The following is a 12,465-nucleotide window of genomic DNA, read 5'->3' as shown; positions in this document are numbered from 1 at the left end:
CTTTGAAAATAAACACAACTAAGTGTTAATACACTCAAAGGAAGTAGAGTGAACACCAATTAACATTGTAGTAGCTGGGAAACTCTTCAAAGCACAAACTAAAATGGTATCATTGAAAGAGAATGTCAATCAGAAAAAAATGCTTTGTTTCTCACAGTATAAAAATGATGGGGAAAAAATTCCAATGTGATAGAAGTCCAGTACAAGGCAAGTCAATCTTGTCTTAACATTGCGGTGAGACACATTTACTGGCTCTCTTGCGAAAAACCAACCAGCAAGAATTTTGTCTTGTTTCTGCTTGAAGAGATGCAAAGTCACAAAGGCTAGATAAACAAACTCTGCATCAATTTAATATCTCATTAATCTATTTTTTTGTTTTAATTTGGGAGCCAGGTTTTGATCTTCATATTTCTGTTCAAACATTAATTATGTTAAAAACTGGTGATGCAGAGCAAACTAACTTACCCAACTGCAATGGGTAAGAACCTTCAGTCAAGAACACAAAACAAAAAACATGGCGCAGTTCTGAAAGAGCTCACTTGCTGGAATATACCAGCAGAACCTAGAAGTTCTTAGCAAATGAAGGATCATATAAGAATTATTAATTGCATACAAGTTTGCTATTAAAATGAAAGTGCTATTAATTACTCTAACAGCATACTGTAAACACTTCTGTGGAATACTGGGAAGGACTAGAAGTGGAGAAGAGAGGGGCATGGAAAAAACGGAGAAAAAGGGAGAGAAACAGGAGAAACAGTAAATTAAGAGTAATTACAGCTGCAGTGCCTAAAGACTAGAAGGGATCCCTAGAATCTGATTTTTGGGAGATTTTCAGGAATTAATTAACAGCGTGCAGCAATTGTAAAATAAGAATTGTTCTCATCCATTGCAACTCAAAATTTGGAACAAAGGCAAAATCTTATTCTAATCCTGTTCACAATTTTGAAGTCTTGAGCTAGACAGTATTTTGCCAGTCTTATAAAAGCAAATTCACCACAGTTAAGAGCTCTATAAAGATCCCAACTTTTATTCTTTTTATTTTCCCCTTAATTTTCAGTGTTACAGGCTGTAACTTCGAGCTATAAATTAAACAAAGCTGAAGTCTTACTTAATTTTCACATCTTTACTTGGCTGGCTAGACAGCAACAGCCTGCATAGGAGATGTGACAGATTTAGACAAACCAAAACAGGAGCTGGGTTTTCAGCTATCAGAGATAATGCTTATCTTTGTTGAATTTTGAGCAGTAGATACTCTACTGCACAACTGCCACAGTCAGATCATTTTTATTTCCAAATCCAATTTTCAGTCTTTTCCCCTTATTCTTTTACTTAAATCATAAAGTGCTGGTTCAAACAGAGGCAGTGAACCCTGCTAATGCCAAAAGAACAACATAACAGAGACCACTCTGGGGAGACAGGACCAAACCCAACTAACACCAAGTCACATAAAACATCAATCCCTGAAATTTTGTTTAAAAAACCCCAAACGTACAATGTAAATCAGTAAATTTATTCAGTCACAAACACAATCAAGTCTTTTACTAGCTCTGCTCTGCAGTTTTACATGCATGTACATCCCAATTAAATAATTTTCCATCAAAAAAGATAAAAACTGTGCTTTCTTAATCTAAAAGAGAATCCCAACCCAATTTTCATCAAAATTTATAAATTAATATACTTCATTAAAAGTGACTCCTCCCTCAAAACACACACAGATAGAAAAGCTACATTTTCCAGTGACACCAAAAACTCTGCCAAAAAAAACTGAAACAAGCAACCAAAACCTACGAACCAAGATGCGATTTATTATTCAAATCCTAGGTCACTGATAACATGCAAGACTTCCTCAGTGCAGACAAGCAGAATAGCTTCACCTGAACATCCAAGCACAGGACATGACCTAAAGTCTCTCACAGATTCCTGGTGGGCAACAGCTGTTCCATCCCTTCGGGTCTTTTTGGTCCTTCAGGGTGGCATCACCCTTTCTTGCCCAAGCTTTCCTTTCAAATTAAAGCGTTATTAATCAATAAGCAAAAGGTTGCTACAGTTGATTTCTTGTTCCAGTTCTCTAAAACAACCAGTTAGAACTGCCATCCAGTTAGTTCTGGAATATGTTAAACCTAAGCTTTGGCCTAAGGAAAGGAATCTCTCTCATAACTTCTTCCTGCCCTTGAAGCGTTCACTGAAGGGAATTATTCCAGACTGCCAAAGATGCCACATTTGTAAATCTGCTTCCTCTCTTTCAATCATCCACATGGTTTGCAGCTTAAAAATCCAAGAAATAGCAGTTTGGTTTGTTAGGCTGCAGTTCAGTGTTCAGTATAGGCTTGTATAAATAAAAAACAAACCCAGTCCTGTCCTTCCATAGTCACTGCCTCTCTATCATGACCTTCCTTGAAAGAGCAAAAGCATCTTTGTGGCTGACTGCCAAGCCAGGTCAGGGAATTAGGCCAGACTAAAAAGTAATGGACAGAAGGCAGGGGAGGATAAGGAAAGCTAATTTTAATCCAAAGCAGCTGTCAGTTCTTTTCATGACATGAATGCTCCTCCTGGGGCGAGGGAGGGGGCAGATGGGGGGGAAATGGGCAAATACGCAGGGCAGATAGAACTGCTCCTTCTGAAGGAATACTGGTTTGTGCTAGTGTAACATGACCGTGAAAGTACAGCATTGGACTACTGAAAAGCCTTCTGAGCAATAATTCTAATTTTAAGTTATTAATCTTAAATTATTCTATTAGATAATTCTATTAACTTAAACTTTTAAATTAATACTTATAAATGTAATACAATTACTTTCAAATGCAGTACTTAACACTAGCTATATATAAAATTAGTTCATACATAAAAGGTTATGTGAAGAAGCACACAAAATCTCCAGTTATCCTACACTGACGTACTTTGTCAGGAATTAAGCTTCATGCGCACAGTACCACCCTCTACAGTTGTAGCTGAGCTTTATCCAGCAAGTAGTCTGGTTGCAACTACCACACGACCTATAGTACAAAAGATGGACTTCCTGCGTGAAATTAACAGGCATTACTTTACAAAGAAAATTGAAAACTGTGCGAAAATCATGAAAACGCGTCTGTTGCTGCAGTGCATTATTTCCATGGTTACTATGGGGTGGGGGCCCACAGGACAGCGAAATAATGCATTTTAAGAATAAGTTCCAAGCACAAGTTTTCCAGCGCACTCCTACAGAGTATCTTGTAAATGTATCACATTCTCCAGTGAAGGTTGTTAGCAAATTCTAGTAGTTAAATACAAATATAGAAACTAATCACATTTTCCTCTTACAGTCAAAACCACATACCAAGCAAAATGTTCACAGCACCTGCTGCACTCTTCCTCTAGTTAAGCTATCCACTCCTCTGCACTGGGAGATACTGGGTAACTGCCTAGCACCAACTTTCCATATTACTGCCCCACCTTCCCTCTCTGTAAAAGTTCAGTGACTAGAGGATAACATATTATGAGGCAGCTATCACTGAAAATATGTTTTATGGTTAGATTACTAGAACCAGAAAGCATAAACCTGCAGGTAGGTGATCTGATACACATACTGACTAATAAATTCCCTGCAAGCAGGCAATGCCTCTCATAAGACTAGATACGCTCGTGCACAAACACTTTTCTTTAGAAGTAACCCAAGTTCTACTAAACTAATTTCTTCTTTACACTGCAAACTAAACAACTGCAGGGGCTGTCCACTGTATGGATGCATTTTACAAGTTACTTGAAAAGAGTAACTCTTGCACTGCCTTTTTTTTTCAAATATTTCATACAAGGCATCAAACTAATAGTAGATATGCTGATCTTGGTTTACCTGCCCTCATGTCCAAGTCTGTTTCCTGCAAAGCTACTTTGTCCCAGCCTTTGCATTAACAAAACAACATAAATTCTCATATAAACGTGGGGGAATCAGTAAGGCGTATCTTCACAGCTGTCAGAGTAAATCTGCAAAACAGTTCTTCATCTCTGTAAGATTTGAGCTTCTGACACATTGCTACACTGACATATCTCCCACAGAACACACTTTCAATATTTACAGGAAAGGGTTGCCTGCAGTAACTCCCAAGCAGGAGAAGTTCATTTATAACCTTAAATAGCAGAGAGACTGACTTCCTGAACAAGGAAGTCTTATGTAAATAAACACATTTCACAATCCAACACACTTAGTGAACAACAAGTTTTTGTTTGCCTCAGGATTAGGGCAGGCAAAAAGTAGGTAAGTGTTTACTATCCATTCTGATAAAGAACGGGATTTTAGAGAGAAACTGGTTAAAGTTAGTGCTTATTTGCATGAAAGGCAAGCACAAAACTTGCACAGAATTGAGTTGCAAACCCTGAAAAAAAAAAAAAGTAAATGAATAAACCTTAACCACATGAATTCTTAATAGGCTGGAGTATCTGTCAGCAGCTAGAATGAATAAAGGAAAACACCAAAAACATTAATCAAGTTGCAAAACTGCCTTTAAGAACCTCAATAATTAAAGCTGGGAAACGCCCGTTGTGAACTTTGGCCTGCAACAGCAGTACCAGCAGCAATGCTTAGAGGAACCAGCAACAAATAACTATATAAACAATTTAAGATAGAAACTAAAAAGCAAGGACAGAAGAAAATCTCATAACAAAATATATGTAAGAAATGTAACAACAGGGACTAGAGTAAGTCACAGTTCAAGAGATGCAAGATTACAACATACTAAATACCCTTTTCTTTGGAAGAAACCCCAATTTTATTAAACTAATTTTTTGCTTATACTCCAAACCAAGCACCCTGAGGGACTGTTCACTGTAGGGATGCATTTTAAGAACTACGTCAATGCAGCAATTCTCGTGTTGCCTTTTCTTTTTTTCAAGTATTTTGTACAACAATCAGAACAAAACATGAACGCAGGTCAAATGATCCTAGTCCCCAGTCAGAGGGTAACACGTAACATTGAGGAATTTTTGAAAGGAAGAAGACAATAGTCCCGTGAGACGCATGTAGGCAGATGTATAATTTTAGCACCTGGAAATTTCATGGCATCCTTCCATTTTCTATAGTCTTTTCAGTAGCAGGAATAATTAGTTGCTACTTGTCCTGTGCCCTTAAAAGATGCTCCCAATGAACATACCTAAGATATTTACACTATCTCCCTTCACCTTCCCTCCTGGAAACACTCCTATTCTCCAGCACAAAGCTGGACAATAATTCAGCAGTCTATCAGCACTGCTCATATTCTTTTCCTCATACTGCTCCATCTGTCCCCACACACATTTGGTAACTACTATTTTAGGAGTGTAAATTTCTGTATCAGCAATTACCTCTATCTGCAGTATTGGAAGTTACTAGCCCAATCTCGTACTTGGTAATACTTGAGAGTGTTAAGCTTACTCCTAGTCAAACAGAAGATCTAGCAGAGCAGCACCTTTCAGAACTGTGAGTTGGGGTTATTAAAGTTACTTGGTCTTCCAGTTTTATCTGTTCAAGAATGTTCTGTTGTTCAAAACAAAAACTCTAAACCAAAGAAACAGAAAACCAGTTTTTCCTTCTCTCAAGTATTTCCAGAGAAAAAGATCATATAACTGAAGCTCTCCTGGGAGGAAATGAAAAAAAAAAAAGAACCAAAAAACCCCCACCAAACCAAAACAAAAAAGTAAGCCAACTGTACTTGCAATTGAAGAATATATATCACTTTTTCATTGATGTTTCACTTGCATCCTGGCAACCTTTCACAAGGAGAGCATCTGATTTTACCCACTGACAGGGTGTAATGTAACACTGCTGCAGCAATGACAGCCACAAAGGTGCACTGAAAAGCAGAAGTGGTTTAAATGGGGAAACGTTTACAGCAAAGACTTAATCTAATCCTCACTTGACAGAGCAGGAGATAGCCACCCTTCCCTTGTCAAAATTAGATTTCTCATTTATATATTCTTTTGACTGGCAACTGATACCTGTTAAAAGTTGCAGCTATTTATTTACATTTTTAATGGAACCAGGAGCCTGTATGTCAAGACAAATGAAATCTACAGATGCAAATTGCAGATCAAAGCCCTTCAGTGAAAACAAAATGAGACAACCACCACCCCCCAGACAAAACCGCAAAACAGCCAACAAAACAAAACACCTGTAACCCCTTTTTCACCTGGTCTTTAAGAAATATATTCCCTTAAAATGACCCAAACATAACAGAATACAAAAAAAACAAAAAAAAAAACAAAAAAACCTTTTTAAAAGTCCCCTTAAAAAAAAAAAAAAACCCCCCCCCCCCCCCCCCCCCCAAAAAAAAAACCCACCACCAACAAAAAAACCCCACCCAAGCAGCAAAATTTGAAATTCATGAAGTTGAATTCCACAAACCTTAATTCCTGTGGAAGCTACAACCTAACTGTAAGAGAAACAGAGGAAAAGCTTTACGAAAATCCAGCCTGGTAAGAGGTGAAAAGCAGAGACCCTCTGGCCCGGCAGAGAGCTCTCCATCAGCACAGGAAGGTGGCTGCCTGACATGGAGCAAGTGCAGCGAGGCTGCAGGTTCACCTCACTTTCCAGGGAGGCTGAGCAGGGGCAGGTGCCGGTGGGGAGGTCGGGCGGCCACCACATCCCTGCGGCACAGGCCGGCTGGGAGCCCGCCAGGCCACACCAGCTCCCCACTGGTTCCCTGACGGATCCCTGCTGGGGTCCCGCCTGCCAGCGTCCGCCCGGGCTGCGGGGAGCACACACGGGAGGCTGGGGAACCTCCTCCGGGGCCAGCCTGTGTTTAGGTTTGCTTGAACAGCCATGATGCTGTAACATAAACCTCCCTAACATGTACAAGTTCTGAAACCTTGTCCTCTATGTGTCCCAGCTTTGGCATTTGCATATTGCTGTACTTTGTATTCCGAGGAAATGACAGCCACAGCCACACTTTTCATTTCAGGGAAGATTACCTCAACACATTTGTATGAGATAAGTATTTGTAAACTGATATTAGATAAGGCAGTCGGATGACTCCTCCCACTCTTCATCTCATGCCATGTACAAAAGTGAAAGCTTCATAAAAACGGTCCTTTACATTTATAGGATAAAGCAAAACCACACAGACACATACACAAGGACACACACAAGCCCCGCGTACATGATTAACTGTTTTTTCTTTTCAAGCAATCTCTAACCCTCTTAAATCATTTTTACAAAGCTCCCGACTGTCTGCTTGAAACAAAAAGGCATCATTGCAGAAACTAATATATTTAGGCTTTTTGCAAACAATTTTCAAAGGCTGTTTCTAAGGAAATAAATGTACAGAGTTTACATATTGAGATACAACTTTCAATAATATTCCAAGAAGAAAGTACTTCATAATTCCATTAAATTCAAAGTACCTTGTAATAAGCAGCCACAGCGGCTTTGGAAAGCAAATACCTGCCTGACAAGTTTACCGGATCTATTATAATATCCAATTTCAAATGAGACTCCCATCCCCTACGTTCATGAATGACCTCAACTATTCTGCTATCCCATCATTTAGAAAGAATAAAAACCATAGAGGAATAAGCTGGTTCAGATGAAAAACAACAAAAGCCAGTTCATATTTTTTGATGGTTATAATTTTAGAAGGCCTCTTTATTTGTATCAATTCAGATACAACAATTTACCCTAAGTGGCACAGAAAATTAAGTGAGCTGATATATACATAATTATAAAATTTTCCAAATCACATTCTGTGCTTTACTTAATGATTTGGAACAGTTATTTCTGAAAGAAAGCTTTAAAATAGAATTTCAAATACTAAATACCAGTCATGCAAAGCAAAATGTTTAATAAAAACTGCAAATCTTTAAACTAGTAATTTTAATAGAAACCCACAGTGAGTCGATCACAAAAACAAAGAGATCAGTAGTCAATGCAGCCATGCAGACAAGAAAGGGAAATCTGGCAGATTTTTCCGAATGATGAAGATGGAACAAAAAAAAATAACAGTGTCAAAGGTAGTAGAAAAGACTTACCATCCATGCTGAAAAGCTAGTTTTCAGAAACATATTGCTCCTAATATTAATCCAACAGTTGATGAAGTATGTTAATCTGTACAAAATCAGTGCTTCAATCTCTAAATACACTTATACACTAACTGGAAAGAGAGAGCACACAGAATCCAGACAGCTGCTCTTTCTTACGAGCTCATTGTGATGCAAAAAACTATGAAGCACAAGGTAACAGTAGTAAACCAAAATCAATATTCAGGACACAGCTATTTGGTTTTTCTCATTAACTACTTCTGTTCTGACCAACGCTACCTATTCACGTCTAAAGCAACTCAAAATGGCAGGGGGAAAAAAGCATGCAAACACCAGGAGGTTTTAAGATGTTCTCAATTATATCAAGCACTGGTTGTTTCCATGGCAACCTTAGACCAGAATTATCTGTTGACTGGTACCCAACTACTAGTTATTCTAAAGCTTTAATTAATTCACACAATGTACTCTGTACATTATTTCATATTTCAAATGTATTTTTCTGTACACACACACACACACATATATATACACATAGTAATTGTTCAGCTAAATCTCTGTAAGACATTCCATGGTATTTGAAAGCATATTGGCATTATTTTGAATCAGTTAGAGACCAAATAATATTCCTTTGACTATTCATCACCCATCCATTTGCAATTTAGAGACTATGAAGATGACGGAAAGACGCCAATAGTGGTAACTGTCCTGACCATTTCAGCTATCCCAGCTTTTAATGTGTTCTCTTATTATGCACAGATTTGGAAAACTCGATATGCACAGAATTGGAAAATACTTGTATCAGGTTCAAGAATACAAGATTCATGCTGATCCTATTGTCTCTACATTCAAAACCAAGCAGCCTCACTCTCCTTTCCTTTCCCATTTCAATCTTCCAAAGAGGACCAAGCCACCCATAAAACAAAACAAAAACCAGAAGGTAGGTTCCATACAGCTGCAAGTGCTCACAGTCAAGATGTCTAAACTAAGAATGAAATACATCCTTCTGATGAAGCAGCCTCCCTCTCCTTTCCTTTCCCATTTCAATCTTCCAAAGAGGACCAAGCCACCCATAAAACAAAAATCAGAAGGTAGGTTCCACACAGCTGCAAGCGCTCACAGCCAAGATGTCTAAACTAAGAATGAAATACATCCTTCTTATGACTACATCCTTTGGCTGGGCAGCACAACTGACCTGGTTCCCAGTCCAGGCTGTACAATCCCCCCTGCGCTCAGTCAGCTTTTCAAAACAGATTCCAAGGCCCACGGTGCTCTGAGCCACCTCCATCCTACTGGATTCTGAGGATTTTATGAAACACATTCATTTCATGCATCAACCAGGAATCCAAGGCATTTTGGGAAAACTGTATGTTTTACACATCAAAATAATAAAGCAAAGATATTAAATTCCAAAATCAACTACCAAAAAACCCCTAAGGCCATAGACCACATGGCAAATTCCTCAAACCCAAAACACTAGACGACTGACAACACAAACAAAAACTCCACCCAACAAGCGGCAGCTCCTTCCCCTTCAGCAAACCCACAGCTTCAGCAGTAACTGCTTGGAAAAGACATACATAGACCTGTTACAGTATTTTAATACAACAGAAGGTATAAATATATTAACTTGTTTTTCAAATGAATTTTACCTAAAACAACAAAAATTCTGGTAAGTCATTTTCAAAACTTTTTTCAGGAATTAAAGAGTGCTTTTGCCTTGAACTTTGAGAGTAATTCAAGCTAGTGGTCTGCTATGTAGCTTCACCCAAAACCTTACACCAACATTTCATAAGTTGCAGTGATGCAGGCAGAAGAGTTGAGAATATTCAAATATCCTGGCAAGGCAAACACCATATATGTTTCTGAAACACTGCTTATTCATTAAACTTTCTGTCAAATTCATCTACAGCCTGAATTCAGTGGCCCTCAGGTAAAAAAAAAACAGAACAAACAAATCAACAAAACAAAACAAAACTGCTTCTCTTTCATTTTGCACAAAGAATTTTCACAGATTATGTATTTTTCTAAAGATATAATTAGGAGTCAATAGTAGATAGAAATACTCTGTCCACTATACTCCTTTATCTTCTCTATCACTCCTTTGGCTACAGTGGTAGCGAAATGAGAATCTTGAAACATAGACTTAGTCCACGTGTACCTATAGTATTTTTATTTATTATTTTTTAAAAACAAACTACAAATTCAGGACAAAGCTTCAGAATTTCACCCCATAACCAAAGCTAGAGACTCAACCACCATTCAGCTACCAGCTCAGTAACTCTGTCTCAGAAAAACTGCATGCAACCACTGTGCTTAATTAGGACTAGAACAGCATTCGTGGAACAGCCATTTTCACCATGTTTATCATCAAGAGACACAACAGTCCACTTCCTCATCAAGCATGTCACACGAGAAAACCTGCCTTAAATAGAGGAGGAAAAAAACAGTAGAGACTTGTATACAAAAAGGTCACAATTTTAAGTGTCAGTAGGTCAATACCATTTTTTTCTTCATAAACAAAAATGCCTCACTGTTATTTTTTCACATAGCTATTTACATAAAAAACTTCATCTCCGTAAACACAAGTATGCATCTATTTTTAGCAAGCCGAAAACATTTTGGAGAAGTGGAAGCTCAGAATTTATGCAGTTTCGCCATTTATCTTCCCAGAAAAACTAGTTGTTCCTTTCCCATCTGATTTGGGAGACCTAGACTTAATCTATTTTAGGACAATGCATTAGCACCTTTTTGTTTCCATGTTTACTGCTTACCCTCTGAGAGCGGATTCACTCTCTACTCACATAATACTTTAAATTGAAAGCAGAGAGATGTATAAACCCTTATTTTCTTCATGGTAACACTGCGATGCTAAGCATTTCCAATAAGGCCTCTTTTCAACTGAAATAATTATGCTATCTCAAATCCATCAATGAATCTGAAATCTGGAACAAAGTTACCATCAATTACCATATTGTACCACTTTAAAACAAGTATTTAACCACAGAAACAATATTGCTTTGCAAAATAATGCGTGGCTTCAAAAGAAAAAAAATTAAATTCAATATCAATTTACTTAGATTGTGGTATTTTTTGAAATCTCTCACTTTTATTACCCAAAATGTAATAATGAAAAGTTTTAATCCATATAAATTATACTGTAAACTGTTCACTAATTAAGAAATTATAGGTAATGATAGTCAGCATTCCCACACTAAATTAATATGTAATAATTTAAATGAAACACAATTTTATATTGTTTACCACTGTACAGAGCATTCTGATGTATATATCCCTTAAAATAAAACAATGAATGATAAAAAGCCCTATAATTAGAAGTTTAATCTGTGCAGCAATGTCTACTGATTCCAAAGTTTAAACATTACAATCCTTAATGAGTTTTCTATTTCTGTTGAACTAGCTGATTTAATTTGAAAATAAAGGAAGTAATTTAGAAGTAAAAATCGGGGTGGGGGCTTGTCAAAACCAGTTAACTGTGCTTTAAAAGAAGGGAGGGATAAATTCTCCTGCCAGCCACCAGTCCATGAACTATCCCCCCACCTCCCCCTGCCTGCTGCAATACACTATTCTTCAAATTAATACCTTTAGGCAATGAATAGTAAAATTGCCCCCAGAACATATCACAGATCAGTGTTCGTATCTGATTACAAATATGCAGGTTCTTCACTTGCTAGGGAAACTGAAGAGTGAATATCTATAAAACAAACAAAAAACCCTACTTACTTGATTTGTCCCATAGGACAGCAAGTTCAGAGCAATGTTGGCTCTCGTTTTCCAGAGCCGCTCTCTGTTCATGCACACCACTCTTTGAATGCCTATGGAAAAGGCGATTAGCAAAACCTTCCAGTCTCTGCAGCGCTGTGACTGTCCCTGTGCACTGGTTACAAGGTACCTCCTTCTGAGCTGCCATCTATATGCACCAGCGACTTTTACAAAAGCAAAACAGAAAATATCTAAAGAGAGCTGGACAACTCAGAGCCACTAAGAGCTACGCGTGTGTCAGGCTTCCTGTATGCAGTGTTTTCTAACCACTGCTCTCTTCTACTTCCTGTTAAGAAAAGCTCCATAAGGTACTGGCTTATACTGCTAAAAGTCTCTTTTCATGTCAATCAAAAAAGTGGATTCTTTTAAAAAAAATGCTATAGTTGCTCTAGCATGTGTTTTCACAGCTTTTTAATGCATCACGTATCTTATATTTAAATATGATTATATATTAAAATACTATAAACAACTTGTTCAGAAGTAAAGATCAGAAGGCAGATATATTTTTTTTTAATTTACCACAACCACGCGCGAAAAAAGAAAAGTGACTATTCTGCAGTTCTTCCCCTGTTATGAAGATGGAGTACTACCATCATCACAGCAAACATAATCAGCTGTAATCTAATCATCAGTAATCTCATATTTTCAACTAACCAACCTTCTAAGCAAAGAGGTTACTTGCAAAAACTGGGGGCGGGGGGGAAA

The 12,465-nt window shown here is 37.7% G+C and overlaps 1 protein-coding gene across 2 annotated transcripts in view; it reads right to left on the bottom strand.

Moving 5' to 3' along the window:
• Window positions 1-11,908, bottom strand: part of LOC104469889 (cAMP-dependent protein kinase catalytic subunit beta) — a 35,510-nt gene extending 23,602 nt beyond the window's left edge. The window contains exon 1 of one of the 2 annotated variants that reach the window (XM_010084620.1): window positions 11,722-11,908. In XM_010084620.1, the coding sequence (XP_010082922.1) occupies window positions 11,722-11,908 (187 nt within the window). Of the gene's footprint in view, window positions 1-7,971; window positions 8,373-11,721 lie in introns of those variants that run through there. The other variant, XM_010084621.1, reaches the window with a different exon arrangement.
• Window positions 11,909-12,465: the final 557 nt, after the last annotated feature.

This window comes from Pterocles gutturalis, unplaced genomic scaffold (assembly GCF_000699245.1).
Source record: "Pterocles gutturalis isolate BGI_N339 unplaced genomic scaffold, ASM69924v1 scaffold4705, whole genome shotgun sequence".
NCBI lineage: Eukaryota > Metazoa > Chordata > Aves > Pterocliformes > Pteroclidae > Pterocles > Pterocles gutturalis.
The sequence above is the reverse complement of the archived record's forward strand: the minus strand, read 5'-3'. Positions and strand labels throughout refer to the sequence as shown.